Source organism: Hyaena hyaena, unplaced genomic scaffold, assembly GCF_003009895.1.
Source record: "Hyaena hyaena isolate Hyena2069 unplaced genomic scaffold, ASM300989v1 scaffold_253, whole genome shotgun sequence".
NCBI classification, from domain to species: domain Eukaryota; kingdom Metazoa; phylum Chordata; class Mammalia; order Carnivora; family Hyaenidae; genus Hyaena; species Hyaena hyaena.
Genome location: NW_024080887.1, coordinates 1,666,176 through 1,692,974, shown reverse-complemented (window position 1 = coordinate 1,692,974; position 26,799 = coordinate 1,666,176). Strand labels below are relative to the sequence as shown.

Sequence of the window (26,799 nt, the reverse complement as noted above, 5' to 3'; positions counted from 1 at the left end):
TGTGCCTTCTCTGACACTCACTGCACCTGTGGTTCACAGCATGCCGTATCAGGGCTCTTGTGAAGGTACAAGACCATTCTAGCTATCTTAAGAAAACACAGATTAATAAAGAGAATCAAGTGAATTCAGAATCCTTGCAGAGCAAGTTCTGGCCTGGTGCTCCAAGAATGATTCCCAGAACACCGCACCATACTGACCCTCCAAGAAAACTACTATTCCTGCCACAGTATGGAAGCTAGCATTCAGGAAGTCGCCAACTCAGTCTCTGGCTATAGAAATACACAGTTTTAGGTGTAATCTGGGACCAGGAGTTACTGCCCAAACCCCAGGGCCATATTGCACGTTCTAGCTCACCACCAGCACAATGGATCCCTCCCAGGCTGATGCCTCATCTCCACCAGACTCAATTGTTTTTCTTAACTCAATTTTGAATTCAGGTTTGCACAAGTGCACAGGACTGGCTAAAGCTAAATTACAATGGGAACACCAACAGCAAAGAGGTTAGGAAGTGGGTTTTTAGCTTTCTAGCCTCTATAGTACGGGAAGACACACCAAGAAAGGTTTGGACACATGTGGAACGAACAAGCCAATCTACCACATCTGGCACAAGGCTGCCCCTACTGGTTTGTAAGCACTCAGAATGGCCATAAATGTCACAATGTCATTCATCTTTTCAATATGCTGAGCATGTTCTCTAGACATGAATGGCATTATGGAATTAATTGAACTGAATCAAACAAATGGGAAAATCCTCATTTCATACACTTTGTATGTCTTCTATAGCACTTATTGCATTATGCCTCTTAGACCAATTTGTGTTCTGATTCATTCTCCCTGTAGACCAGAAGTTCACCTCTTTGTCCCCACACTCATAGGTAACAAATGTTTGCAGACTGATTTAAGAGAGAAGCAGGCTCGAGAAGGAAGTTCTGAGTGCCATTTTAGCTTGAGGCAGCTCCTGTAGCTCCTGGAACAGTCATTTCATGAATTTTTTGGATTTCCTGCTACATGAAGCCATCACTGCCTAGGCTCCTAGGTCCCAGGTCTCCTCCAAAAGTTGGAAGAACGTCCACTCCCATTCATTCAGCCAGGAAACATCCATTAAGTGCTTCCCTGGTACTGAGTGTGGCACCACTGCCTTTTCCTGTGCTTCTCTTTAAACATTTCCTTACTGACAAGAGCATGTCAGGTATCTCAACCTCTGTGGCAATGGAGCCCCATGGGTAACACATGGAGATTCCTACTCTACCCTAGAGTCTTTCAGATTGAGAATGGCATCCATGCATCATTCGAAGGAAGGCTTCCTTACCTTTTTCCATTCCTGACATACTTAGGAACAGACCAAGGTACTCAGAGGGAGTGGTGGACAGAGGTCCCGTTTCCACCCGTCTATGAATCAACACACTAGACCCTACTTCACAGGTCATCTTTCCTTCGTTTATACCTCATACCTCTCGTACATCCAGACAAGTCTAAGTTCTCCCTCACAGCTCAACCCAGGCCTTCCCCTAAACACTTCCCCTAAACACCCAGGTGTTTGCCTCTTCTGTAACACTCATTTCACTTGTAGCCACTTGTGTCACCCCTACTAGACTCTAAGCTCCATGAGGACAGGCACAAAACCTATTTGGTTTCTTTCCACATCTCCAGCACCTAACTCAGGGAGTAACACATAACAGATGCTTGCCAACTGTTTGTTGAATGAATATCTGTTGAGACCACTAACTTTCATCCTCAGACAATATTTATGTAATATTAGTAATAATTCTCTACATAGTTCAGTGGCTTATCACACCTTCGTGGGTGAGTGCCCCAACTTTGAGGGGAAAGACAATACAATAATATAATCCTTCTCTCTACTTTTCAGAAAACAAAACACCGTCTATCAAGTAACTGACTTGACTTAGGTGGTGGAATCGGCAGAGGTCAAATGCATACCTGCATTAAAATTCTGAACGTGGGTCATATATCATCTGCTAACCAGATGCTCTGACAGCTGAGTGAAATAGTGGTAGCTTGTAGAAAAGAACAGCGGGAAGAACAGGAAGAAGCTAAAGTTGAATGTCTATGATTTTTCTTTCCTCAGGTATCTACTTGCAACCTAAACAGGATTACTCTGCCTATTCTGGAACACTCAGCAATTTGAAGCCAGGCCATAGAGTTTGTGAAGCCAGTGAGCCTTTGCTTCTAAGAGGAGGGAGATGAGGGCTGGGACACAGGGGCACTATGATGTACGTGCACCCTCACATCTGGACAAAATCTACACCAAAGCATGTGTACATATAAACATACAGAATGAGCCACTGCACAAACAGGTGCCACAAAGAAATCATGCACATACACACTGATACGTGGTTGTGCACATCTGGACACACATTTAAACATGTACCCAACACATAGATATCCAGCCACTGATGTGTAAACCCAGCAAATGAAGTACATTTCAGTTACACATTGAGCTGCAACCTTCGACATGTGCATGCATATTCACGTACAGGAGCCCTGATGCACGTTTGGGCACATGCGTTTCTGAATGAACACACATACAACTAAACCTGCACACACGATTCATAATCACTCAACTACATGCAAATTCAGTACACTGGGGAATTTACGCTCCTATAAACCGTCATGCCCACACGCATCGTCTGATCCACAGCCAGATGAATGCTCACGTGCAAGCAACACAGATGTCTCTTCAGACACATGCACAAGTACCCACTCCCCCGCAATCGGCTGAGTAGCAATCACTCTCGTGCATGTAAACCGTCAAAGACACTGACAAATTCTACACACAGACATGCATTGACACACTCAAGTTGTCACCAGCGCTGAAATTTTTTCCAAACCGGTGCAGCTCCCAGACGGAGAGCTCCTAGCTGCGGGCTGGCCCACGTGACCAGGAACGAAATGCTCCCGCCCATGACGGGATGGGAAAAGTATGCCTGAGGCGGGCGCTGGCCGAGCTGCCTCGGCAGGAGGCGGGGACGCGGAGCAGTGCCGAGAGAGCTTCGAGCTTCGTGGCTCCGGAAGCCCCGGGACGTGGCCGAGACCGCTAGGGTGAGTGACCGAGAGCTACCCGCACCTCCGCCACCCTCCCGCAGGGGCGGAAAGCGCAGGTGGGAGGGGAAGGATCCGGTGCTGGAGAGTGGACAGGAGTATGTCCTCGGGTGGGAGGTGGAGTGCTGCAATCGTCCCTTCTTTGCAGGCCAGGCAGCCCCGGGATTCCCGGCTCCTGACCTCTGCCTTATGAATTATAACATGAATTAACATGTACTGAGTACTCACTGTATGCCAGGCTCTGTGCTCAGTGGCTTACCTGTTGACAGTAATACCTCTACCATTTATTGAGCGCCTATTTTGTGCCAGGCTCTGCCATCCCTCTGGTGTGCTGTTTCATTTCCATGACGACAGGTTATCCCCATCTGCAAAAGAGGAACCAGGCTCAGGGATCTTTAACAACTTGCTCAAGACTGTACAGCTAGTAACTGTACACCTAGTGGTAAAGGGACTTGAACCCTGGTAAGTCTGAGTCCAATACCCCGAGCTAACAATCATAGTTGTTATGTGTGGAGTGCATGATCTCATTTATTCCTGATAGCACTTCTTTAATTAAATATATTATGTAGATGGGCAGACTGAGTTCAAAAGGCAGTAAATGGCAAGCTGAGATTTGCACCCAATTCTTTACAACTCTCTTCACCCTCCCTCTTTCCCCAAACTACTTGTCTCCAAGCCTTGTCTTACTTTGTTCTTATTTCTCTAACCCACTGCTGCGGTCCTATTCCAGGACATTATCTCTCAGCTGAAGGACTGCAATTGTCCCCAGCGGTCTCCCAGTACACTTCTCTGCCCCAGCTCCATGAACCTTTACACAACCTCAGCGTCCTCTGCTCTTTGGCTTCAAGACTCTCCTATCTGAACCCTTCAAAATCTCCCCCTCTTAGATCCGACATCTCCCAGAGACCTTGTGATCTTACCCTGACCTGTTCCTACTCCACTGAACCAGCAGCAATAGCAACAACATCCTATATATGTCAACTCACGGCTGATGCTCGGTTGGCATTGTTCAAAGTCTGTGCTCTCCTCTCTCTCCCCCTGTCTCCTCCCCCATCTGCACAGTTCTCTTCTGATTTATTCTGTTATCTGCTAATTGTATCCATTAAGTCCACTGTCAACTGCTAATTCCCCGGCCCCCTCGCACTTCTGAGAACATCACTATTACCCTTCATTCTGACGCATCAAGTGCACCATTGAGTTTGCGTCTTTCCAAATGTCTGACCTCTCCCGGTCTCCTAGCAGGGACACCACACTTGCCTGTCTTCTGATCCTTAAACATTAGGGTGACCTTTTGTTTTAAATGACATAAAACTAACAACGCTCATCATAAGAAATTCAGACAGTAAAAAGAGAAAGAAAGTGAAAAGTAAAAGCCCACACGCTTGGTCCTAATTCTGAGAGGTAACCTGTTTATCAAGAAGTGGTGTCCTTTCAGAAATTGTGTGTGTGTGTGTGGGGGGGTGTCCTTTTTTTTTTTTTTAACTCAAAGAGAATCATGCTTTACATTCCATGCTGCAACTTGCCTTTTTCACTTTGTGTATCTTGACCGTCTTTCCATCTGCACGTCTGGACTTACTTTGTTCTCATAATGGTGTCACAGTGTGTCATTGTACGAGTAAATTGAGATATCTTTCACAAGTCTGGGGTCATCTCTGAAGCTATTCTGTCTCCATCAAATAGTCAGCAGATTCCCCCAGGAAGTGACTGCTTTCTCTGCAAATCCCTCTCTTCTTCCCTATCTTGCTACTCCTCATCAGTTGATTGGACACAGGGGACTGAACCTTCTTTCCTACAGTGCCAGTCTCTAGTGCTATCTGCTCCTGAATGTTCAGCATAAGCTGATAGAGACCATGTACACACTCACGGCTTCCCTCACCCTTCCCCCCATCAGAGGCTTGCCAGCCAGGCTTGCCTCTGTGAGATGAACTCCTGCATAAAGCAGATTTCAGTTCAATTTCTATTCTAGGTTTACTTTTGAAAGGAATTCTATGCCAAGTCTTTTTTCAAGGAAATAATCCTCCTTGGATTTGTGCATCGCTGTGAATGGCTTACCTCTATAACACACATGCACGTGCATGCACACACATACACACACACACATCTGCCCTGTTAGTTAAGGCTTTAGGCTCATGGGTCCTATGCCCAAGTGCATGGTAGAGGGACATGAGCCCTGGTCCCTGAGTCAGCAGGCGCGGATCGCCTCCCAGCTTTAACTGGGAAAAAATGACTTCACTTTTCTGAGCCCTGTTTTCTCTTCTGCCAAGTGAGGATAATAGTATTAGCCTTACAGAAGTGTGAAGAGAGTAAAAGGGCAAAAGGTACATCAAAGCTTTGGAATAAGAACACATAATGTACATGGAAAACACCCTTTGCCTCTAGGTCACAGGTTGCTGGCTCAGCTGCCAGTAGGGGCTGCGCATGACACAGAAGTGAGCAGAATGCATGCCGTTTGGGAGTGGTAAGGACTGTGGACACAGAAGAGTGTAGGTCCTGTGTAGTGGTCTGCTAGGGCGGCCATCACAAAATACCACAGCAGGTGGCTTAAACAGTAGACAGTTATTCTCAGAATTCCAAAGGCTAGAAGTCCACGATAAAGGTGAGGGCAAGTTTGGTTCCTTCTGAGGTCCATGACTGAGGTCCCTGCCTTCTCTCCTTGACTTGCAGATGGCCACCTTCTCTCTGTGCCCTCACACGGTCAGACCTCTGTGTGCTGTGTCCTAATCTCCTTATAAGGATGCCAGTCATAGTGATTAGGGCCCATCCATAGGACTTTATTTTCCTTTATCTCTTTAAAGGCCCAATCCCCAAATATATAGCCCCATTCTGAGGTTCTGGGGGTCAGGACTTCAACATATGAATTTGGGGGGACATATTCCAACCCATAACACTTCATCTCAAGAGGTGGCCAACTGGTGCCCTGCCAAATGTTTTTCAAGGAAATAATCCAGATTCTCAAGAATACCTAGAAATCTTGATTTATTTTTTATTTTTTGCTTTCTCCAATAAACTTTCATTAACCTGTTTAAAAGTGCTGAAGCTCTTAGGTTTATGGTGATGACTTTTTAAATAATTTTTAAAATGTTTAATTATTTGAGAGAGAGAGAGGGAACAAGCAGAGGAGGGACAGAGAGAGGGGGACAGAAGATCTGAAGCAGACTCCGCATTGGTAGCACAGATCTTGATATGCGGTTCAAACTCATGAATTGTGAGATCATGACCTGAGCCTAAGACTCAGAGCTTAAACTGACTGAGCCATCAGGTGCCCCAAGTTTATGGTGATAACTTTTGAACTTCTGCGAGCCCAGCTCTTTTCCCAATGCTTAAGGACCCTGTCCCTGTCTACTTCCATCTCTTCTCTGACCCCAGGGCCCTTCTACCCACGGTTCCCGGCTTCTCACCCTCCTCCTCTGGCAAAAAGACATTGGTGCTGTCCCCATGTTCAGTCCCTCCCAGGTCCTTTCTGGTGAACAACTCAGGTGGGCACAGGTCTGTCATTCTATCCTCACTGTCACTCACACCTTTTCCATCATTGCTGGACAAGGATTCCCAGAAGGCTTCTCCTGCGTGAGGCGGCCCAGAACTGTCCATCTGGTCTTCCTTCCTCCTCCTTTTCTGCAGGAGACAGGGAGGCGGGCACACACTCCACACGCTGCTCCTGACACTGCGCACGGAGCTCTCTGGTATTGCCGGCACTGGGTGTGTCTGAGCCTGTCTCCAGGACCTTGTTGATGTGCCTCAGGGTGAGGTTGCAGGACAGCTGGTGTGGGTTTTTGGTACGGGGCATGATGTGCAGTTCGGAGAGGCACAGACCAGGTGCCAATATTTCTTGCCACAGGTGTAGACCTGGAGCTCAGGCAGAAGGCAGGGCAGCTGGTGCCCATGAGAGCACATTCCCTTGCAGGCACCAGCCTCCAGCCAGACTCTGGAGCGCTTGCCCAGAAATCTTGAGTTTAAGATAAGAGCTCCCACGTTTTACATTGGCAACAATTTCAAATTAAAAACAAAAAAAAAGCAGGACGCCTAGGTGGCTCAGTTGGTTAAGCGTCTGAGTTTGGCTCAGGTCATGTTCATGGGTTTGAGCCCTGTGTCAGGCTCTGTGCTGGCAGCTCAGAGCCTAAAGCCTGCTTGGGATTCTGTGTTTCCCTCTCTCTCTCTGCCCCTCCCCCACTCATGCTCTGTCTCTCAAATAAATAAACATTAAAAAATTTAAAAAAATAAAAGCATCATGTAGTCACTGGTTTGCATAAGGCCACTGATAAGCCTCGGGTCTAGATTATCATTCCCTCAGTGGCAGGGCCATTCTCCCTAGCTTATTTATTTATTTACTTATTTAAGTTTTATTTATCCATTTTGAGAGAGGGTGCGGAGGGGCAGAGACAGAAGAGAGAGAAATGCAAGCAGGACCTGGGATCATGACCTGAGCTGAAACCATAACCTAAGCCACTCAATAGACTGAGTCACTCAGGACCCCCATCCTCCCTAGCTTTTTAATACCTTTCAACCAGAGGTCAGTGCACATTGCAATGTTAATAAAGAGCGGTTTGTTGAATGAGTAAATTCTAAGTTTACAACCTCGTTTAAAGTAGATTACACTTAGGGGCAGCTGGGTGACTCAGTGGGTTAAGCGTCTGACTTAGCGCAGGTCATGATCTCATGGTTCGTGGGTTTGAGCCTTCAGTTGGGCTCTGTGCTCACAGCTCAGACCCTGGAGCCCATTTCTGATTCTGTGTCTTCCTCTCTCTCTGCCCCTCCCCCACTTGTACTCTCGTGTGTGTGTGTGTGTGTGTGTGTGTGTGTGTTTTCTCTCTCTCACTCTCTCTCTCTCAAAAATAAATAAACTTTAAAGTAGGTCACAGATACAAAAATCCTGGACCTTTGCATTTGTGCCTTGCTGTAAAATCGTATCCGCTGTTAAAATCTGCCTTCCAGCTGTTTACCCCAAAGCTCACAATTGTTCAACTCACCATAATCACATTTTACAGAGGAGGAAGCAGAAGCCCAAGATCTGCTCAGTTAACCTCCCATAATATCGTTATATCATATCTCACATTGTTTTCACTTATTATCATTGTATCAGAATAATACTACCATTAAGGAGTGCTTACTGTTGCCTAGTTACTATATTATATCATTTGATAGTCACAATTATCCTATAAGAGAGGTATGAGCAAGCTAATTACTCAGAGACACATGCCTAAAGACCTCAAACAATTCAGACTTGTGTAATTTACAATTCACCTGCTGAAGGCTGGCAGCTATTTATGTTTTCCTGTTTGGAATAATGTTGCATGTGGTTCTAGCATAAGCACGGTTTACAATTTACAATCCACACTGCCTTGCAAGGTTCCTGACAAACTTTTAATTTGAGGATTTTGTGTTATTTCAGATTTCACACATAAAAATGGAATATATTTTCTACCATGCTTTTTCCAAATTCAAATGGTTTAAACAAGACCATGCAGTGTGTTTTTCTCCATTTTTCAGATAAGGAAATTGAGGTCCAGAGGGGTTAAAAAAATATCTATAACACGACTCCTAAGCACCAGACCAGCTCTGTGCTTCTTGAAGGCCAGCCCTGTGTCAGGTCTTTAGAATTACCCCAAATACCAGTCAGAGACTGACTGGGACTGACTCCATGGAGACCAGCAAGCCCAGAGAGGTCAAGGAAAACATAGCCTTTTCTCCCTAGCCCTTCAGAGTTCAGAATTTGTTCCTCTACCTTAGTTCCTGGGTCTTCAAGTGTGGCGCCTTCTATACCATTCCAAGGAACCATCTAGCCCTGAAATTTCCTTCTCTTGCCTTCTGCATGGTCCTGGATGCTCTTTGGAGAGATAGCCTGCTTCAAAGACAAAGGAGGTTCAAGGCTTGCTTTCCATAATGGTCACACAGGTGTACCAGGCTGGGCCCTCAGTATAACCAGACCATGTGCCATATGAGAGTGACTGCCACATCTTTTCATCTCCGGAACCTCAGTGTCTGGTCTCAAAAGTGATAAGAATAAGTGACACCATTTATTGGACATCCATGTGCCAAGCCATGGTACCAAGCACATGATACCCCATTTGGCCTCCTATCACTTGATGAGCTGAGCACTATGCCATTGATTCATAACTTGTGTTATGGAGCATGAACACAGCACGTAGCTCAGTGACATGGGGGCATGGCAGACAGCCCCCTCCTTCCCTCAGGATGCAATGCCAGGGCAGGAGCAAAGGGCAAGCCTCCTCTCTTTGGGTGGCAACTGACAGAAACACAGCACAAGCCACCTTAAATGAAAATGGAGAAATAGAAGAAGGCAGGGGCCCTGCCTGAAATGCCACAGGACTCAGAGATTAGGACTGTTTTTCATGAGTTCAGCTGCAGTTAGTGACAATTACAGTTTTAAACAAGGTCTTAATTTTTGTATCATGCTTTATCTTCAATATCCATTATCTTGTTTGATCTTCAGAAGGATAAGAAATAATAATAATAGCTAATGCTCTTGTATCCCTTATTGAATGCCAAGCCTTGTTCTAAGAACATTCTATCCTCATAACAACCTTCTAAGGTAGGTTATTGTCCTACCTTATTATTTTCCCTATTTTGGAGAGGATGAGGCTGAGAAACATAGAATAAGTAATTTGTAACAGGTGCCACAGCTAGTTCATGGGATTTCAACGCAAGCGGCTGTGTTTAGAGCTGGTGCACACCACATGATAGCTGAGCGCTTGGAATGTGGCCAATCTGCATTCAGATGTGCTGCAAGCGTAAAATACACACTGGGTCTCCGAGACTTCGTGCCAGTTTATGAATGTGAATGCCTCATTAATAATTTTTACATTAATTACATGTTGAGATGATACTTGAGATCTATTAGGCTATATAAAATATTAAAATAAATTTCATTGCTTTTTACCTTTTTAACATGACAATGAGACCCATTTTGAACGGTAGCTGCACATCATATTCCTACTGGACAGCCCTGCTCAAACACGCTCCCCGGCACTCCGGCCTGCCACTTGGAGGCTGGCCCTCCAGACAAGCTGGATACAGGGCTCCAAACACCCTCAGACCTCCTTCCCTCCCCTCACATCTGGCACATCAGCTGCATTCTTCTAGCTCACTGCAGTCCTTGGTCTCCATGGCAGAAAACAACTGTGGGCAGCTCCAAAGCTTGATGGCTTTGTGCCCTCATTGCACAGGCAGCTGAGGCCCAATGTGAAGCAGCCCGGGGGCTCAGGGGAGGGGATGGGCCCCCTGCCCACCACATCACATCACCTGCCACGTTGGTTGGTTTGTATGGGTTTGGGTGTGTATAGCAGAGGTCTATCTTTGTCAGTCACACTTTGTCCTCGGACCTCTTTTTCTACACTGGGACAGAAACAGGGAGTGGAGGAGGAAGAAAACAGATAAAATAGTTTCTGGGGCTTCTTGGCAAGTGGACCCCATACCTTTTAATCTTCTGTGTTAGGCTCTGGTTGCTGGAGTGTTTCCAAATCCCAGGAAAGGGGACTTTTCTGTGAGTACTGTGTGAGGAGCTGCCACCAGCCCTTCTCCTCCAGGCGGTCCGTCTGCTTTTCAGAGAAGTTGGAGAGGGCTGTTTCCAATTTGCTTCCTGGAATTCAGGGAGGGCACGGGGTGTTTTTCATTGTAGAATTCTCACTCCCATCAAAGGGAATTTTCAGGGAGCTTCAGCAGCAAGCAAGCCCCCCCCCCATTCCAGCCACCAGCCCTTCCCCTTTAACCCCAAAGTCTGGGAGAATCCCTGGCCGGGTCAGAGTCAAGTACACTCCCCCACCATAACTCACCCAGACACTCCAAGGGCTCCTAGTGGGAGGTTGGGACTGCTCGTTGTTCAGGGGCAGGAGGTGCCAATTACAACTTTAGGCTCTAATTTTTGTATCATGTTTGCTTTCAACATTCGCTATCTTGTTTGATTCTCAGAACAGCCCTGTAAGGTAGGTGGGGTGAGTGTTATTACCTCCATTTAATAGGTGAGGAAATGGAACCTCAAATACGAGGAAATGACTTTCCCATAGTCACATAACCAGTAAGTTACAAAACTAGGGCTGGGACCCACATCTTCCAATCCAAGACCGGTCATCTCTCTACATTTCCTTCATTGACCAAGTGTGGCTTTGTCATCTGCACAAAGCAAATGAAAGTTGTGATCCTGTGTTATGCCCAGATCACGATCTCCCCAAAATCCCAAGACCACCAAGGAGTCCGAGTCACATATGCAAAAGCAAAGGGCTTTATTACGGGCTTAAGCTCAGACTCCCAGACTTCACCAGCGTATGGATCTGTGCTGAGAGCCCCGAACAAGGGCAGAGTAGGGTTTTTATGGGGTTTGAGACGGGGGAGTTACAGGAGTTGTGACATGGGAACAGTGATCCAATCATAATTATTCAACATCATTGACAGAGGGTTTAACCATATACATTGTCTAGAGTATTCGTTACTTTTGGCGGGATCCAATTACAACATTTAGAGTACCTTTAAATTCAACCAGTCACAGAGCGAGCCTAGGATCTTGTTCGGCGACTAACAGGTTAACTTTAACATTAGGTAACAGGGTCCTATCTATAGTTTCTATCTCCCTTAACAATGTGGAGGGTGGTCGCTGGCCTTTCTGGATTGGGTGTTGCAAGGGTGGTTACTCCTGCCTTGGGCAATGTGTAACTACCTGGTAGTTTCGGGAAAGCCGGAACTCAGGCCTTCTAGTTTAGAGGGGAAACTTAAAGCCTGTCATGGAGTCAGTTTGGTTTAGACGTTTAGACTCCTTACACCTGTTGCCCTTGATTAGGAGTGCTTTGTCCAGGGCTGTGAAACAACTCTGAGCTGAGCACTTCCTAAGTGCATGGCAGACACAGTGCTGGACTCTGGTAACATAATAAAGAGCAAGACAGGCAGGGCCTCGCTTTCCTGATCCTTCCACACCAAGGAGAAGACACAGCTAGTGGGTCAGGAAACCAATACATATGTAATCACAACTTGGTCCAAGTGCTTTCGAAGGAAAAGCAAACCAAGAGTGGAAAAATACTTTAGTCCAGCAACCAGGCAGGTCTCTCTGAAGAGACAGTAGTAGATCTGAAAGTTGAAGGATGAGGCAGGCAACTGTTTGTGGGCTTCACAGGGAAAAGGTCAGGGTTGGGGCAGAGTTCACAGGGAGGAGGTCAGGGTGGGGGCAGGGTTCACAGGGAAAAGGTTAGGGTCCAGTCAGAGTTCACAGGGAGGAGGTCAGAGGGGGGGCAGAGTTCACAGGGAGGAGGTCAGGGTCGGGGCAGAGTTCACAGGGAGGAGGTCAGGGTCGGGGCAGAGTTCACAGGGAGGAGGTCAGGGTTGGGGCAGGGTTCACAGGGAGGAGGTCAGGGTGGGGGCAGGGTTCACAGGGAGGAGGTCAGGGTGGGGGCAGAGTTCTCTCCAACTACTGAGCAGTTACTGAGCCTCACACTGGGCTTGAAGTTTTGAGTATGGTGCCTCATTGCTCCTATAAAAACTCCAGGAGTCAGATATATTATTACTTCCATTAGATAGTTGAAGAAAGTAGGGGTGCCTGGGTGGCTCAGCCGGTTAAGCATCCGACTTCGGCTCAGGTCATGATCTCATGGTTCGTAGGTCTGAGCCCCACATCAGGCTCTGTGCTGACAGCTAGCTCAGAGCCTGGAGGCTGCTTCAGATTCTGTGTCTCCCTCTCTCTCTGACCCTCCTCTGCTCATGCTGTCTGTCTCTCTCTCAGAAATAAATAAAACATTAAAAAAGTTTAAGAAAAAAAAAGATAGTTGAAGAAAGTGAGTTTACCATGGCTCTTTTTTTTTAATGTCTGTTTCTGAGAGAGATTATGTGCTTGTGTGTGCAGGAAACGATCCAAAGCAGGCTCTTCGTTGAGAGCAGAGAGCCCAATGCAGGGCTGGAACCTACAAACCATGAAATCATTCCCTTAGTGGAAGTTGGAAACTTAACAGACTGAGCCACCCAAGTGCCCCTGGTTTCCCATTGCTCTTAATCACAGAGTTAAATAACACCACTACCTGTCAGTGTGTCAAAACTTGAAAACCAACAGGCCAGATTTATTTAAGTGTAATATATATCTTCCTGTCTCCCAGGCAAGATGACTCAGAATTGAGCAGCCTCACTGAAGGCCCAGGCCAGTGTCCCACTCAGGTGTGGTCAGCAGCACACCGATGTCCCCACTTCTGGTCCTTCTCGTGGCACAGTCTGGGCTGTGGGTCCTTGGGAGTGAACCAGGGGCCAATGTCCTGGGGGTCAAGGGCAGAAAGGAGAAGGAGGTCCCCTACTTTAGCTCCTAGTTTTCCTAGAACATGTGTACTTATGAATCATTGGCAACTTAACCGAGAGATAAGAAGCCCAGGGACTGGGCAAATTAAAACCAGACGTTAGAACTCCATCCACGTTTAGTACCACTTGATTTCATTACGGGGGGTTGACCTACTAATATATCTTTTTCTCTACAGCAGGAAGACTGTCATGCGTCCTTCTTACTCAGCTCCCACCAGAAAGGAGAATTTAGGAACTAAGATAGCTTTTAAAAAGGTAAGGAAGAACCAATATTTTTTTTTTCTCTCTGATCCATTGAACAGATACTTATGGAATACCTGCTATATGTAAAATGTTCTGAAAGCTCCCTCCCCAGAGTGAGGGTGGGGGCTCCCTGTGCTGTAGGAAGTCAAGAGGAATGAGAGATTAGAATTAGATATGGTTTGGGTTGGAAAAATCGAGAAAGGGAGAAAACTTATTTATTTCGAAGGATTCCTTTTAGATTTAGGCCATTGCCTTGTTTTCTCCTCGCTGTGGATTTTCTTGAGGGTAGAGTGTGGATCTCACTCATTAATCAGGCAACATCCTGAACACCCTCTGTTTGCAAGGAAGTTGGAAGACCTGGGGATATAGCAGGGCCATCTGGGGTTCCTGCCACGGGAGTTTCTACTTACGGAGAGACAAAACAGGCACAGTAAGCAGATTAGCAAGCAAATACAATGAATACACATGCATTGTTGTAAGAGCAGACAAGGAGCTGGAGTCCAGGGGGAGAGCTGTCTGAGAGGGCATGTCAGGGAAGGCCTTGGAGGAAGTGACATTTCAGCTGAAACAAAATGAATAAAGAGCCAGGGAGCCAAGAGGGTGGGGTTCCCAGGCTGGCAGAATGCAGAGCTTGGCCTGAAGGAGGTGGGGGGGCTAGGCAAGGGGGAGCAGAAGAGACAGGGGGAGCTGGAGCTGGGGAGGTGGCCGCAAGGGCCGGGTCATTTAGGGCCTTGTGGGCCACGTCAGGGTTTCCAATGTTTGCTATTTGCAGCCAGCAACAACTGGGGTAAGACCCTCCAGGAAGTGATGTGACTGAGTTATGGTTTTGAACAGTCCTTCTGGCTTCACATGGTGAGTACGTGTTGGGGGGGACGCAAGAGACCAGGGAGGAGGCTCCTGCTGGGATGAAGCAAGGAGTGAGTTGGGGCTGTGCCTTGTGCTGGTCTTTTGGTTCAGCTCCTGGGAATACCCTATTAAAACACCAAGGGGACTTGTTGACGGCGGGGCCCAGGGCCCCCACCCCCACCCATCACCTTGAGTAAGCCAAGTGTGGGCCTCTCAAAGGACAGGAGGTTTTCCTTAAGCATCGATTTCCTCACGTATCCTGAGGGAGAAAAAACATCACTTCTACGTTTTCAAAGTCATGTATTATACATCCACGTGTGTGTGTGTGTACGTGTGTGTTTGCAGGCGTGTGCAAATATATAAGATATGAAAGAAATCTCCCTATTGCTGTGTGTGGCTTTGGCAAATGCTTCAAGGTCTCTTCTGTGATTCAGAATATTTAGGAGGAAAATCTAAGAAATGCTGACATAATGGAAAGCATTTGGGCATTAGGGTCAGCCAAACCCAAGTTCAAATATAACTTCTGCCATGAACTAGTTGTGTAAATGTGAGGAAATTAGCCACTCTGAGCTTCAGTTTCCTCTTGTATAAAACATAACAAAAATACCAGGGGGAGGGAGCAAGGTGTAGTAGCTTAAGTGTAGTCTTCAGAACCCCTCAGACTGTAGTCTCCATTCTCCAATTGTGTGGCTTTGGGTAAATCATTTCACTTCTCAGAGCCTCTGTTTCTTCCTCTGAAAAATAGGACAATAAGTTTATCACCTTCATAGACTTTATTATAAACTCCAAATAAAATAATTCATGTAAAGAGCCTCAAACAGTGCCTGGAACATTGTAGTTGTCTAATAAAGTCAGTTTACCTCTGCCTTAGTTTCCCTGTCTGTAACTAAAGGGGTCCCTTGGGACCTTCCCCAGGTTTGCCAATCTAAATTTATTTAAAAGAGCCTGGAAGAGGTAATTTATCTGGATTCTTTGGGGGCCCTGACTCCCCTTCAAGCACCTAGCCCCCAGATTTGCTCACCACCACACTGTGGAGAGTAGGCTTCTGGGCCAGACTCAGGAGGGTAGAGGCACTGGCTGGAAGCAGGAATTTTTAGAGCCTTGTTTTTCTTGGAGGTGCACTGGAGGCAGAGTCTCTCCTCTCCCTCCAGAATCTAGTTTCTCCGCCTTTATTTCCAAAACAGTTCCTGGCTCAGACTGCGGGAACCACCAGCCTCCAGCTCTGTGAAATCCCTTCCTCCCTGCCTGTTCCAGAGCCCTGCTCCTCCACCCAGCCACTGGGGTCTGCTCTGGGCCAGCTGTCATTGAGCGAGAGCCCCTGTTGTCCAAAGAGGCAGAGGTAGGCCGGACCGAGGACCCTACTCCCTCTTTCTGGGCCTGTATGGCTGAGAGTGATCATCAGAAGAGAGAAAGGGGCTGCAAACTGAAACATGCTTCTTCTCCTTCCTCTCTCATCTAGCTGTTTCTCCTTCCTGCCTGTCTTTCTCTAGCTGTTTGCATGACTCTCATCTGCCTGGGAGACTCGCTCCCACCCACTTCCTTCCTCCCTCTCCCTGGTCCAAAATGTTTGCAACTTTTCCAAACCATTACAAACCTGCTTTGAGAATTGGGTTTCTCTTGTGGGCTCCCAGATGTGTCACAGCTCACAAGTAACAATGACAGTTTTCCAAGACTCTCATCAAGCAGACCAGGGAAGGAGATGGGGATGCCTGAGGCCTGGGAGTGTCAGGGGCACGGTTCTCTAAAAGTACATCATGCAGGGGGCACCTGGGTGGCTCAGTCGGTTAAGCGTCCAACTTCAGCTCAGGTCATGATCTCCTGGATTGTGAATTCAAACCTGACAACTCAGAGCCTGAAGCCTGCTTTGGATTCTGTGTCTCCTTTCTCTCTGCTCCTCCTCTGATCACGCTCTGTCTCTGTCTCTCTCTCTCAAAAATAAACATTAAAAAAAATTTTTTTTAAGTACATCATGCATATGACACTTCCACCATGTTCACCAGGTCTGCGAACCACCTCTGCTGTCGTTTAGACCAACCATGCTGAGTACGTGTGACACCAGAGGCACATCAAACTGTAACTTGGTTTTTGTCTCCTCTGCCCCTTTGTAATGTAGCCAGGGAGGGACCCCCCTCGCCCTGGCAATCTACTCCCACATAATCCAATCTTCGATCTTCAATTAAAGGCGACACTGTCTCTTATCCCTCAGCAAAGACGTGAAGCTGGCAGGGCCATCTGCTCCCTTTCTTAGCTCACCCCTTTCCAGGCTGAAAGGAGAGGTAAGGAGACAAGAAGCAGGAAGGCTCTTCCATGTTTCTTGGCAGCGACAGGGACTGAACTGCTCTGCCTCTCTGGGCTGGGCAGACATTGAATCTGCCTCTTTCAGGGACACCTTTTGCTGGCTCCTTGGGGTTGCCATATTGGACCCTGACCGTAAACAGCCCTGAAGGGGGCCACACACATTCTCCTTTTGCTGGCAATCCCCGGGCCTCGCCTTTGGCCTCTGGCTTTCTGGTGTCTGCCCTGCATGGTTATTGCTGCTGGGGCCCCTCACTTTCTCTCCAGACCCCTCTGGCCCAGGCTGGCTCCCACTGGGGAATGTCTTCCATCTCTTGGGGAGGCGAGAAGGCAATCGGCCCCCATCCCACGCTGTCTTTCCCCTTTTGCCCAGCCAGTCTCTCACCTTCCAGCTTCCTCACACAGGCCTCAGAGGCATGGCCACTCTCCCTCCCCCTCCCAGGGACATAGCTCATATTTTAAAATCCTCAGTCCACCCAGAGAGCCAGGAGTCCTGGAGTGGGCTCTGACACTGTTCCTTTGTCGATTCTTCGCTTTAGCCTGACCAGCCCATTTAGCACGCAGCCTCTCAGGAGTCCTAGTGCCCAGGTGGGAGTCTCGATTGTAACACTCTCTTACATTCACCCTCTAAGTCTTGCTTTTCCCCCTCCCTGGAGGATGAGTTGCCCAGAGCTCACCTGTGCCCCAGTCCAGGTCTCCTTCTCTATGTGGCCACAAGCCCTCCCTCCATCCCAGCAGACGCTTTTCCCCAGGACCCCTGGTGCCATGCTCCTGTCTGGGGCTTTCCAAGGTCTCTGTCCTACTTGGGGGTTCCTGCCTGAGAGTCTTTAAGAATGGGTGTGCACTGCTACAGATGACAGTGCTCTTGGTTAAAAAGGGCTACTAGAAAGGGCTAGGGAGGCATTAAAGTTACACTCTCACCAGATTGAGATAATTTTCTTGACTTAATCAGGATTAAGGAAATTGAAAAGATAATAATTTTATTATTATATGATAGAGTGTTATTGAAAACAGCCTCTAGTACTAAGTCAACTCTGCCTGGCCAGAGCACCATTCTGACACTTATGTAGAGAAACCACCTGAGGTCCATAACAAGGTAAGCCTTGGAGCCACAACTAGAACAGGCCCCTGCGTCTGGGGCAGTACAGTGCTGTGGTCTCCTTTCCTCTCCCTGGCAGAAGAGGCCTGGTTTTCTCTCCTCTTCTATCCGCTGATGTCTGGACAGGCTCCTAGGACCAGGGCAAAGCAGGTTTGGAAGGAAAAGGAGGTTGAGGGCCCAGGATGAGGGGGGAGGGGCTGCCAGCACCACAGCACCTATTGCTTGAAGGCTCTGGTTAAGTAGCCGAAAGCAGTGCGGCCACAGGGGAGCCAGGAAGGGTTACATATCTGCAAGAGGGCAGGTTGAAGTCTGAAAGGCTCAGCATCAGAGTTGCAGGGACCTGAGAGACCATCTAGTCTAGTGATTCTCAGAGTGGACCCCTGAACTACCAGCAGCAGCTTACTTGTAATGCAAATCCCCTAGCCCCAGCCCAGACCTACTGAATCATAATCCTCGACCCCTGGGGACGAGGCCCAGCAAGCCAGGTTTGAACAAGCCCACCAGGTGAGTCTGACCACTACGCGGAAGTGTGGAACCACTGACCTGGTTCAAACCCCTTATTGCTCAGGTGGGAAACTGAGACCCAGAGAGGGAAAAGATCTTGCCTAAGGTGACAAAGCAGGCTACACTTTGGGGCTCATCCTCATGGCAAGAAATCATGCCTGGAAAGTTCCTTCTTGAGAGAGAGGCTGTTGATTGCAAAGTGACTGAGCCAATTTATTGAGAGATCTTGGTCAAGTTGCTACGTCCTGCTCTGGACCTCAGCATCTGCATCTTCACAGTGTGGGGCCGGGAGTGCATCACCTCCGAGCATATAACACTCTGGCCTCTGGTGATCATGCTATCGCTGTCACCAGCCTTGAGGACACAATATAAAATCAAACTATATGGATACCTGCAATTCCTTAAAAATGACTTCCCATACCACTTTTCCAGGAAGCTCTTACAGGATAGGTGCCACCAGACTGAGGGATTTTTAAAAAATTGTTTTTAATTAAACAAAGAGAGAAAGACATAGGATTCATGAAACAAGAGCTACAACCCAGGAGAGAGGCAAAGACAATCACCACAATGATCATAAAGGAGAGTCTAGAATGCCAGCTAGTTAGCATGCGTGAGGATCAGAACACGAGGACGGGGGCTCCAGGACTTGTATCTTTAGGAAAATAAATGGAACGAATGATCTGATATATCTGATAGTGTGGAAAATAGTGGCATAGGGAAGTAAGCAAGTGAAAAAATAAAGTTAATATGTCCAGGAAGAAAAGAGTGTACGAGAAAAGAAATCAAATTGTAGGACAGTGCTTAGCTTAGCAATAAACAATACTCATAATAATCCAGAGAGTAAATTTTTATTTTATCAAAAATTATATTTTAACCACATGAAGGAGAAGAAATAGGGGCTAGGGTGATGGAAGGGGGACACATTCCTCATCTGTCATAAATGAAATTCAGAAGATAATGTCTAAAATTGATAAATAAGGGGTGCCTGGCTGGCTCAGTCAATAGAGCATGCAACTCTTGATCTCAGGGTTATGAGTTCAAGCCTCCATGTTGGGTGTGCTGCCTACTTAATTAAAAACTTTTGGGGGAGGGGCCTGGGTGGCTCAGTCAGTTAAGTGACCGACTTCTGATCTTGGCTCAGGTTGGTGAGTTTGAGCCCCACAGGCTGGCAATGCAGAGCCTGCTTGGATTCTCTCTCTCTCCTTCTTTCTCACTGCCCCTCCCCTGCTCATGCTCTCTCTCTCTCTCTCTCTCTCTCTCAAAATAAATAAAAATTTAAAAAAAATTTTTAAAAACCTTTAAATAAAAAAACCTTTTTCAGATCATGACCTGAGCTGAAGTTGGAAATTTAACCAACTAAGCTACCCAGGTGCCCCTCCAATGAATTCTTTTAACTTAAAAAACAAAAAGGATGCATTATAGCCTGCTGCTAAAGGACACAAGCTCTGGATCTGCCCAGTCTGGTTCAAACCCCAGCCATGTCACCTGCTGATTGCAGGAGTTAGGCTTGTTGTTAATGTCTCTGGGCCTCAACTTCCTCACCTGTACCTATCTGGCAAGGATGCTATGAGGTGAGTAATGTACCGAAAGCTCTTAGCCCTTGCCTGGTGCACAGGAAGCACTGGGCAGAGAGGCTGCTACTGTGGCCCACTGGTGCTGCTTAGGTCTAGGGCACCTTGACTCAGAACCAGAGACTCAGTGCTCACTTGGAGATGTGCTACCCCGAGTACCCCCGGAGAAGCAACATAGTTGCAAAACATTACCTACAATTCAAACTATTTCTGCTCTGTCCCTTTCTACTTGAGCCATGGATTTTAATGAATTCCTAGCTTGTTTCTCTCCATCCACCACTCCTCCCAATTGGCACTACTGGGCCGTTAGGTCCTGCCTCTATTTCAGCTCCGCTGAAGGACAGCAGTGTGATGATGAGTGCCTCACCCTCAAGACCTCTCCAAAGTATATTCTGGGTCCATGACTGAGTGCATCCAAATATGTCCCCAAGACATGAGGACACTGTGCAGCCACTTGTGTGTGATGGAGAAGAGAGTCTCTTCCGGCTGTCTCCTTCTGGTTGCCCTTCTGACTGACCACCAATCAACTCACAGCTCTTTTGCCTCCCACAGGTGACCACCATGATCCCTTGGGTACTCTTGTTCTGTGCTCTCCCTTGTGCAGCTGACCCGCTGCTTGGTGCCTTCGCTCGCAGGGACTTCCAAAAAGGCTCCCCTCAACTTGTCTGCAGCTTGCCTGGCCCCCAAGGCCCACCTGGCCCCCCGGGAGCCCCAGGGCCCTCAGGAATGGTGGGAAGAATGGGCTTTCCTGGAAAAGATGGCCAGGATGGCCAGGACGGGGACCGGGGGGACAGCGGAGAGGAAGGTAAGAGGCCCAGTGCCTGTCTCTCCTATTCCTGCCCAGGCTCAACATCCTCTGGCACAGAAGGAGTTTAGTTATGAAACCCAGTATGAATCCCATTTCATTATAAATCAAATTAATGTCTTTTTTAAAAAACAGAACAGTGTATTCTCCTGAAAGGACAGTGGGTATCAGATCTTGTGTTCCTTCCCCAGCTGCACCATTGATTTGCTGATTTGCTTTAAGGGAGTCTCCTGATATATGATTCAGAACACCTTTGGTTGCAAGTAATAGAAACTCAATATATAGCCCCAAATGGAATTTATTGGCTCATGGAACCGTGAAGTTTAAGAGCCAGGCTTCAGCAATGTCTGGGTCCAGGAACTCAAAGTTATTGTCAAGGCTCTGCTTCTCTGTGTGTTTTAGTTTTAGTTTCACAAAGGCTGGAAATTTTGAAATGGTTACCAATGGGCTCAAGTCTACCTCTTCATGGCTTGATCCACAGAGCGAATCTCAGCATGACTAATCCTCCTAAATCGTACAGGTATCCAAGGACCAGCCTTGACATTCTTTGTCTCAGAACCCTTAATATCAGCAACATCCCTAAGTACACGTTTTAAGCAGAAGAGGAATCAAAGTAACTTTTATTTGCATGGCATTTTAACATTGACAAAGCACTTTTGAGTGTGTTGCTCCATTGACCATCCATACCATGCTATGAAGGAGGTATTCTTATATCGTGTTAACAGATGAGGAAACTGAGAGTCAAGGGTGATTAAGTTGAGAACAGCATGTCATGGCTGCAAGACCTGAACTCTGGAAACAAACTTGGGGACCTGTTTTGGTGAATTAGTTAACCTCTCTTCATTCTTCAGTTGCTTCCTCTCCAAAATAGAGATGATAACAGTGCCTAGCTCACAGGGTTGTAATGACGATAAAATATGACGTGTGAAGCATCAGCCTCAGAGTAGATATAGAATAAACGGTCGTCTCTCTTTAACTGATGTGCTGAGCTCATGTAACAGGCCGGTAGCTGCCTCCAAATCCAGACCTTCTCCTACCACACCAAATCAATTCCTCCAAAGCACCTCCTTTCCCAAAGAATAGCTATGTAAGTAATGGTAATGGCTTTGACTTGAGGAGGTGTCACAGTGTGTCAGGCACGGGATGTCATGGTATCCCACTCCTTGACCCCAGTGGTAGCTTCAGTCTGGGCTAATACTCCAAGCAGGGCCAGATAGATTTTTCCCTGACATTCATCTTACAGGTCCTAGTGAGAGGGTATCTCTACTATTGACTTTTTCTCCTTGATCACGAGCCATGAGGATATAGACTTGGTCATCTCTCCTGCCCACGCAGAGAGTCTCTGCTGAGAATTAAGGCAACACACCCATGAGGATATAGGCTTGGCCATCTCACCTGCCCTTGCAGAGAGTCTCTGCTGAGAATTAAGGCAACACACCCATGAGGATATAGGCTTGGCCATCTCACCTGCTCATGCAGAGAGTCTCTGCTGAGAATTAAGGCAACACACCAAGGAAGACAGTGTTAAGAGATGGAGAGTCCTGACCTGTAAAGCTGGGTCGTTCTGGGACCAGTACAGGGTATTATCCAACCACCTCCCTCTGACATACACATACAAATCCATCTCCACAAAGGTCTTGAAAAGTAAAACCAGCTTTTCATGAAGTTTCTCAAAAAGGTACCAAGAAGGAGGCACACCACATAACACACTGCAGAACTTCCTGATAAGCTTTCTTATCTATTTGTTTCCCCCCAAATCTCCAATCCAAAATGAATCAGTCTTTATTCCTCCTTACGTTTCTCCCACTATTAAAGCAGTAACTTTTGCTTATTTTTATTTTTTCATGGGACAGCTTTGTGATCTTACTTTAACTTTTTTACCATTAAAAATTTTTTAATTACAAATAACACACAAATACATTCTTATTGTAATATATTCAAACAATACAAATAAAGCAAGAGACCTCCTTAATTCCTACCCTTTTCATTCTCTCCTCGCTTTCCAGAGGTAACTACTATTAATTGGTTAGAGGTATATCCTTCTTGGCCTTTTTCTACATAATTTATATATATGTATAGTATTACCAGGCATTGCCAGGCACTTAACATAAGCAATCTGCTCCTAAAAATTAGATGAGAAATTTTAGTGAGAAAATGCTATTTGAGAATCTATTTCCCAATTACTTAAAATAGGAAAAATTTAAATGCATTACATGTTAATTCAAAACTTTAAGACGTAGTAAAATACCTACATATATACCTACAAGAAGCAAAGAACCTTGTTAGAATGGAAAATGCCTACAGCATTACTTTCTGATTACCCAGTTCATTTGGTGTCTAGCAAAGAGTCATTTGCTTACAATAATACTAGGTTGCCTTCTGGCACGAGCAACCTTCAGAAGCAGGCCCTCAACTGACATTCAGCAAGCTTTTCAAACATCTACACCCAATTCTGCCAGTTTACTAATTGTACCTATTATACAATTGTATTTGGATGTGACTCAAATCTTTACCCACATTTGTTTTGTTTAAAATGTTGTATTGAATTTAGGGGACATAAATAGACGTGTTTCCTGTATAATCATTGGCCAAAAATAGGGTATTGAGAGAAATGAACATGTTATAAAATCTGGGTATAAAACACCAAGGAGCATTCTAGAGGGAAACGTTACTTGGGAAATGTTCTGCAGGATATGCCAACTATATTCAGTGAGAGTTTACTATGGGCCAGCCACTCTCTTATGCACTTAAATAGTTGTAGAACTAGTTCGTCTTGTGGTTTCCTTTCAACAAAAAAGATCTTGCCACCTACTTTTTCCTCTTAAGAGGGTACTTTAGAGAAGTTTTCATACAATACACATAAATCTGCCTCATTTTTTAAAATTCCTGTATAGAATTGCACAGTATGGGTAGACCATAATTTTGGGACCATTTCTTTTTAATGTTTATTTATTTTGGGGAGAGAGAGAGAGCATGCACAAGCAGGTGAAGGGCAGAGATGGGGGGGGGTGGAACAGAGGATCCACAGTAAGCTCCATGCTGACAGCATAGAACCTGATGTGGGCCTTGAACTCACAAACTGTGAGATCATGACCTGAGCCGAAGTCAGATGCTCAACCAACTGAGCCACCCAGGTGCCCCATGAATCATTTCTCTTTGGATAGGCATTTAGTTGTCCCTAGTTTTGCTATTGTAAGCAATGCTGCACTTAAACTCTTGCACATACAGGGACCTTGGGTACTGGGCAGGGCTCTTACTAAGATCAATATGTTGAAGTCAAGAGGCTTCTTCCAATTCTTTTGTCAACCCATTACCAGTGCAGCCCACTGAAGGACTGGTCTGGCAGACAAACCAGACATTTCCCTAGAAGGCAGGGAGAAGGAAAGGGGTGAGCTGTTATAAGTTATTCTTTTTTGCCTTGTCCATAGTGGTTCTGGAGGGTGAGTACCACCATTCCCATTTTCCAGATAAGACTGGGAGAAGAGCCCCAGGTAATACCAGCAGGATTTGCACCCGTTTCTATGTAACTCCAAAGCCTTCTTGCTCTTTCCATTACCCAAAGGCTCCTGCTCCAAGGATGGAAAGCCAAGGCCCACAGCCTCTGCCTAGCTCTGTGAAGGCCCCTCCATAACACCAGCTGCTCTGTCTTCCAGGTCCACCTGGCCGGACAGGTAACCGGGGAAAGCCAGGACCAAAGGGCAAAGCCGGGGCCATTGGGCGGGCCGGTCCTCGCGGCCCCAAGGGGGTCAGTGGTGCTCCGGGGAAGCACGGCACACCAGGAAAGAAGGGGCCCAAGGGCAGGAAGGGGGAGCCGGGCCTCCCAGGCCCCTGCAGCTGCGGCAGTGGCCACGCCAAGTCTGCCTTCTCGGTGGCAGTGACCAAGAGCTACCCACGGGAGAGGCTGCCCATCAAGTTTGACAAGATCCTGATGAACGAGGGTGGCCACTACAATGCATCCAGTGGCAAGTTCGTCTGTGGCGTGCCGGGGATCTACTACTTCACCTACGATATCACCCTGGCCAACAAGCACCTGGCCATCGGCCTGGTGCACAACGGCCAGTACCGCATCCGGACCTTCGATGCCAACACAGGCAACCATGATGTGGCCTCGGGCTCCACCATCCTGGCTCTGAAGCAAGGTGATGAGGTCTGGCTGCAGATCTTCTACTCAGAGCAGAACGGGCTTTTCTATGACCCTTACTGGACCGATAGCCTCTTCACAGGCTTCCTCATCTATGCCGACCAGGACAACCCCAATGAGGTGTAGATAGGAAGGTGTTGGGTCTCCAGGGAGGTAACGAGATCCTGGACTTCCGGAATAAGACCCCTCAACTCTCTGCTGGGTGGGAGTGGGAACTTCCAGCCTCGGACATTCCTCCTCTGCCCATTTTTTCCTCCATCATTAAATCCAAGCTTTTTTATTCATCCTTCCACCTCTCCATTCACTAAATTTTTTAGTGTCCACTGTGTGACAGGCACTATGCTATGCTCTGGAAGATGCCTCCGTGAACAGGAAAGACAGAGGCTCTGTCCTTGCAGGGCTTGCATTCTAGGAGGAGGTACAATTTACAAATAAACAATCAAAGAATATAATTATTGTTCCAGGATGGAGGCACAATCCCATGTTCAAGAGTAATAGGAGCTACTACTACTATAATAATGAGACAAGGAAGAAGTTGAAACTTTTTTTAGATTTTCCTTTTTTAGGTTTACTTACATAAAGTCTATAAATCTTAAGTGGACAGCTCAATGAGTTTTTACACATGCACACAGCTTGTGACTCCCGTGTAGATCACAAACAGAATATTTACCCCTCCCCCACCCCCAAGGCTCTCTTAAGTGCCCTCCCAGTCAGCACCAGGAAGAAGTTATTTTTTTTTTAAGTTTATTTATTTAGTTTGAGAGAGAGAGGAAGAGAGAGAGAATCTCAAGCAGTCTCCACCCTGGTGGTGCGGGGCCCAATGCAGGGCTTAATCTCACAAACCGTGAGATCATGATCTGAGCCAAAACCAAGAGTCAGATGCTCAACTGACTGAGCCACCCAGGTACCCCAGGAAGAAGTTATTTTTAAGCTGAGTCCAGAAGCAGAAGACAGAGCAAGGCAAAAGTCTGGGGGAAGGGGCCTCCTGGAAGAAAGAGTTGTGGGTGCAAAGAACTTGTATTAGGAAAGAGCTGAAAATATCTGAGGGACTGACTGAAGGTCAGAGGGATGAGTAAAGTGAGAAAGGAGACAGGAGGCATGAGGTGCGTGTCTGGATATGATACATTATCTCACAGGCCGTGGCAAAGAGTTCACTCTGCTCAGGAAATCTCACAGAAATGCAAGAGTGAGCTGACATTAATATGGGGATAACCGTGAATCTGCTTAATGCATGAGTAAGCCAGTCTCACACTTAAGCACTTTACTGTTGGTTACAAATCACCTGTAGGCTCACTTCTCAATCAGGCAGATACACCGAGATAGGCAAGGGTGCCTGAGAAGAAGGAGTAGCGTATAAATGAATCTTGCCTCCACCTCAGCGGTTTCCGAAGCACAGGGATCTGAAGGACAAAAGAAGCCATAGTATGAAGTGGCTGGTGCTGAGAGAGCCCCACAGGTCAATTGCTGAAGAGAACTTTCTGATGGAGCTGGCAGGTTGCCCTGAGTGACCTCTAGCTGGAAAGGTGGGCCCAGCAGGGCTGCCTGGGGTGGTCCTGGAAATGATGGCCCCTCCATAAAAAATGAGCTTTACTTAAAATAACTCCATTCTCTCTGGGTCACAAAAAGTAGGAGACTGGAGTGGGTTTAAGAAACTCGGGAAGAGATTTGGGGTCCAAGTGGATTAGTGTGTGGATTGCGGTCCTGCCCATCACCCCTGTAGGAAGGAAGGTGGAAGATATCTTTGTCTATAATAAGTTCTTTTTTCTTTTCCTATATATAAAAAAACTTTTTAGGAGCATCTTTAGCCACTTCCTCTTCCTTCCTCCAGGGATTTAGTCACTTGAAGGCAGTTGACTTAACCCTGTATAGACTAAGTAGTAAATCCAGCCTGAGTAAGACGGGCAGCATCCCAAAGCCCTGTGGTCGCCCCTTCTGGGCCTGACCTAACACATGTCCC

At 46.8% G+C, this 26,799-nt stretch overlaps 1 protein-coding gene and 1 pseudogene across 2 annotated transcripts; one reads left to right on the top strand and one right to left on the bottom strand.

Moving 5' to 3' along the window:
• The first annotated feature begins 2,965 nt into the window (after nucleotides 1-2,965).
• C1QTNF2 (C1q and TNF related 2) lies at nucleotides 2,966-25,126 on the top strand. Of its 2 annotated transcripts, none has more exons than XM_039245353.1 (4): nucleotides 2,966-3,060; nucleotides 13,515-13,593; nucleotides 20,449-20,701; nucleotides 24,355-25,126. In XM_039245353.1, exons 2-4 carry the CDS (start codon nucleotides 13,528-13,530, stop codon nucleotides 24,966-24,968), a joined length of 933 nt encoding a protein of 310 aa, XP_039101284.1. In that variant the 5' UTR covers nucleotides 2,966-3,060; nucleotides 13,515-13,527; the 3' UTR covers nucleotides 24,969-25,126. The 2 variants fall into 2 exon arrangements, with proteins under 2 accessions (XP_039101284.1, XP_039101285.1); XM_039245354.1 differs by lacking the exon at nucleotides 2,966-3,060 and adding an exon at nucleotides 14,354-14,433 and having other exon boundaries at nucleotides 13,514-13,593.
• On the bottom strand, nucleotides 6,400-6,951 carry LOC120240583 (annotated as a pseudogene).
• Nucleotides 25,127-26,799: the final 1,673 nt, after the last annotated feature.

Coding starts and splice junctions, on each gene's coding strand:
- C1QTNF2 (XM_039245353.1), top strand. CDS start 13,528: ATGCGTCCTTCTTACTCAGCTCCCACCAGAAAGGAGAATTTAGGAACT. Junction 13,594..20,448: donor CTAAGATAGCTTTTAAAAAG/GTAAGGAAGAAC, acceptor TGCCTCCCACAG/GTGACCACCATGATCCCTTG. Junction 20,702..24,354: donor GGGGGACAGCGGAGAGGAAG/GTAAGAGGCCCA, acceptor TCTGTCTTCCAG/GTCCACCTGGCCGGACAGGT.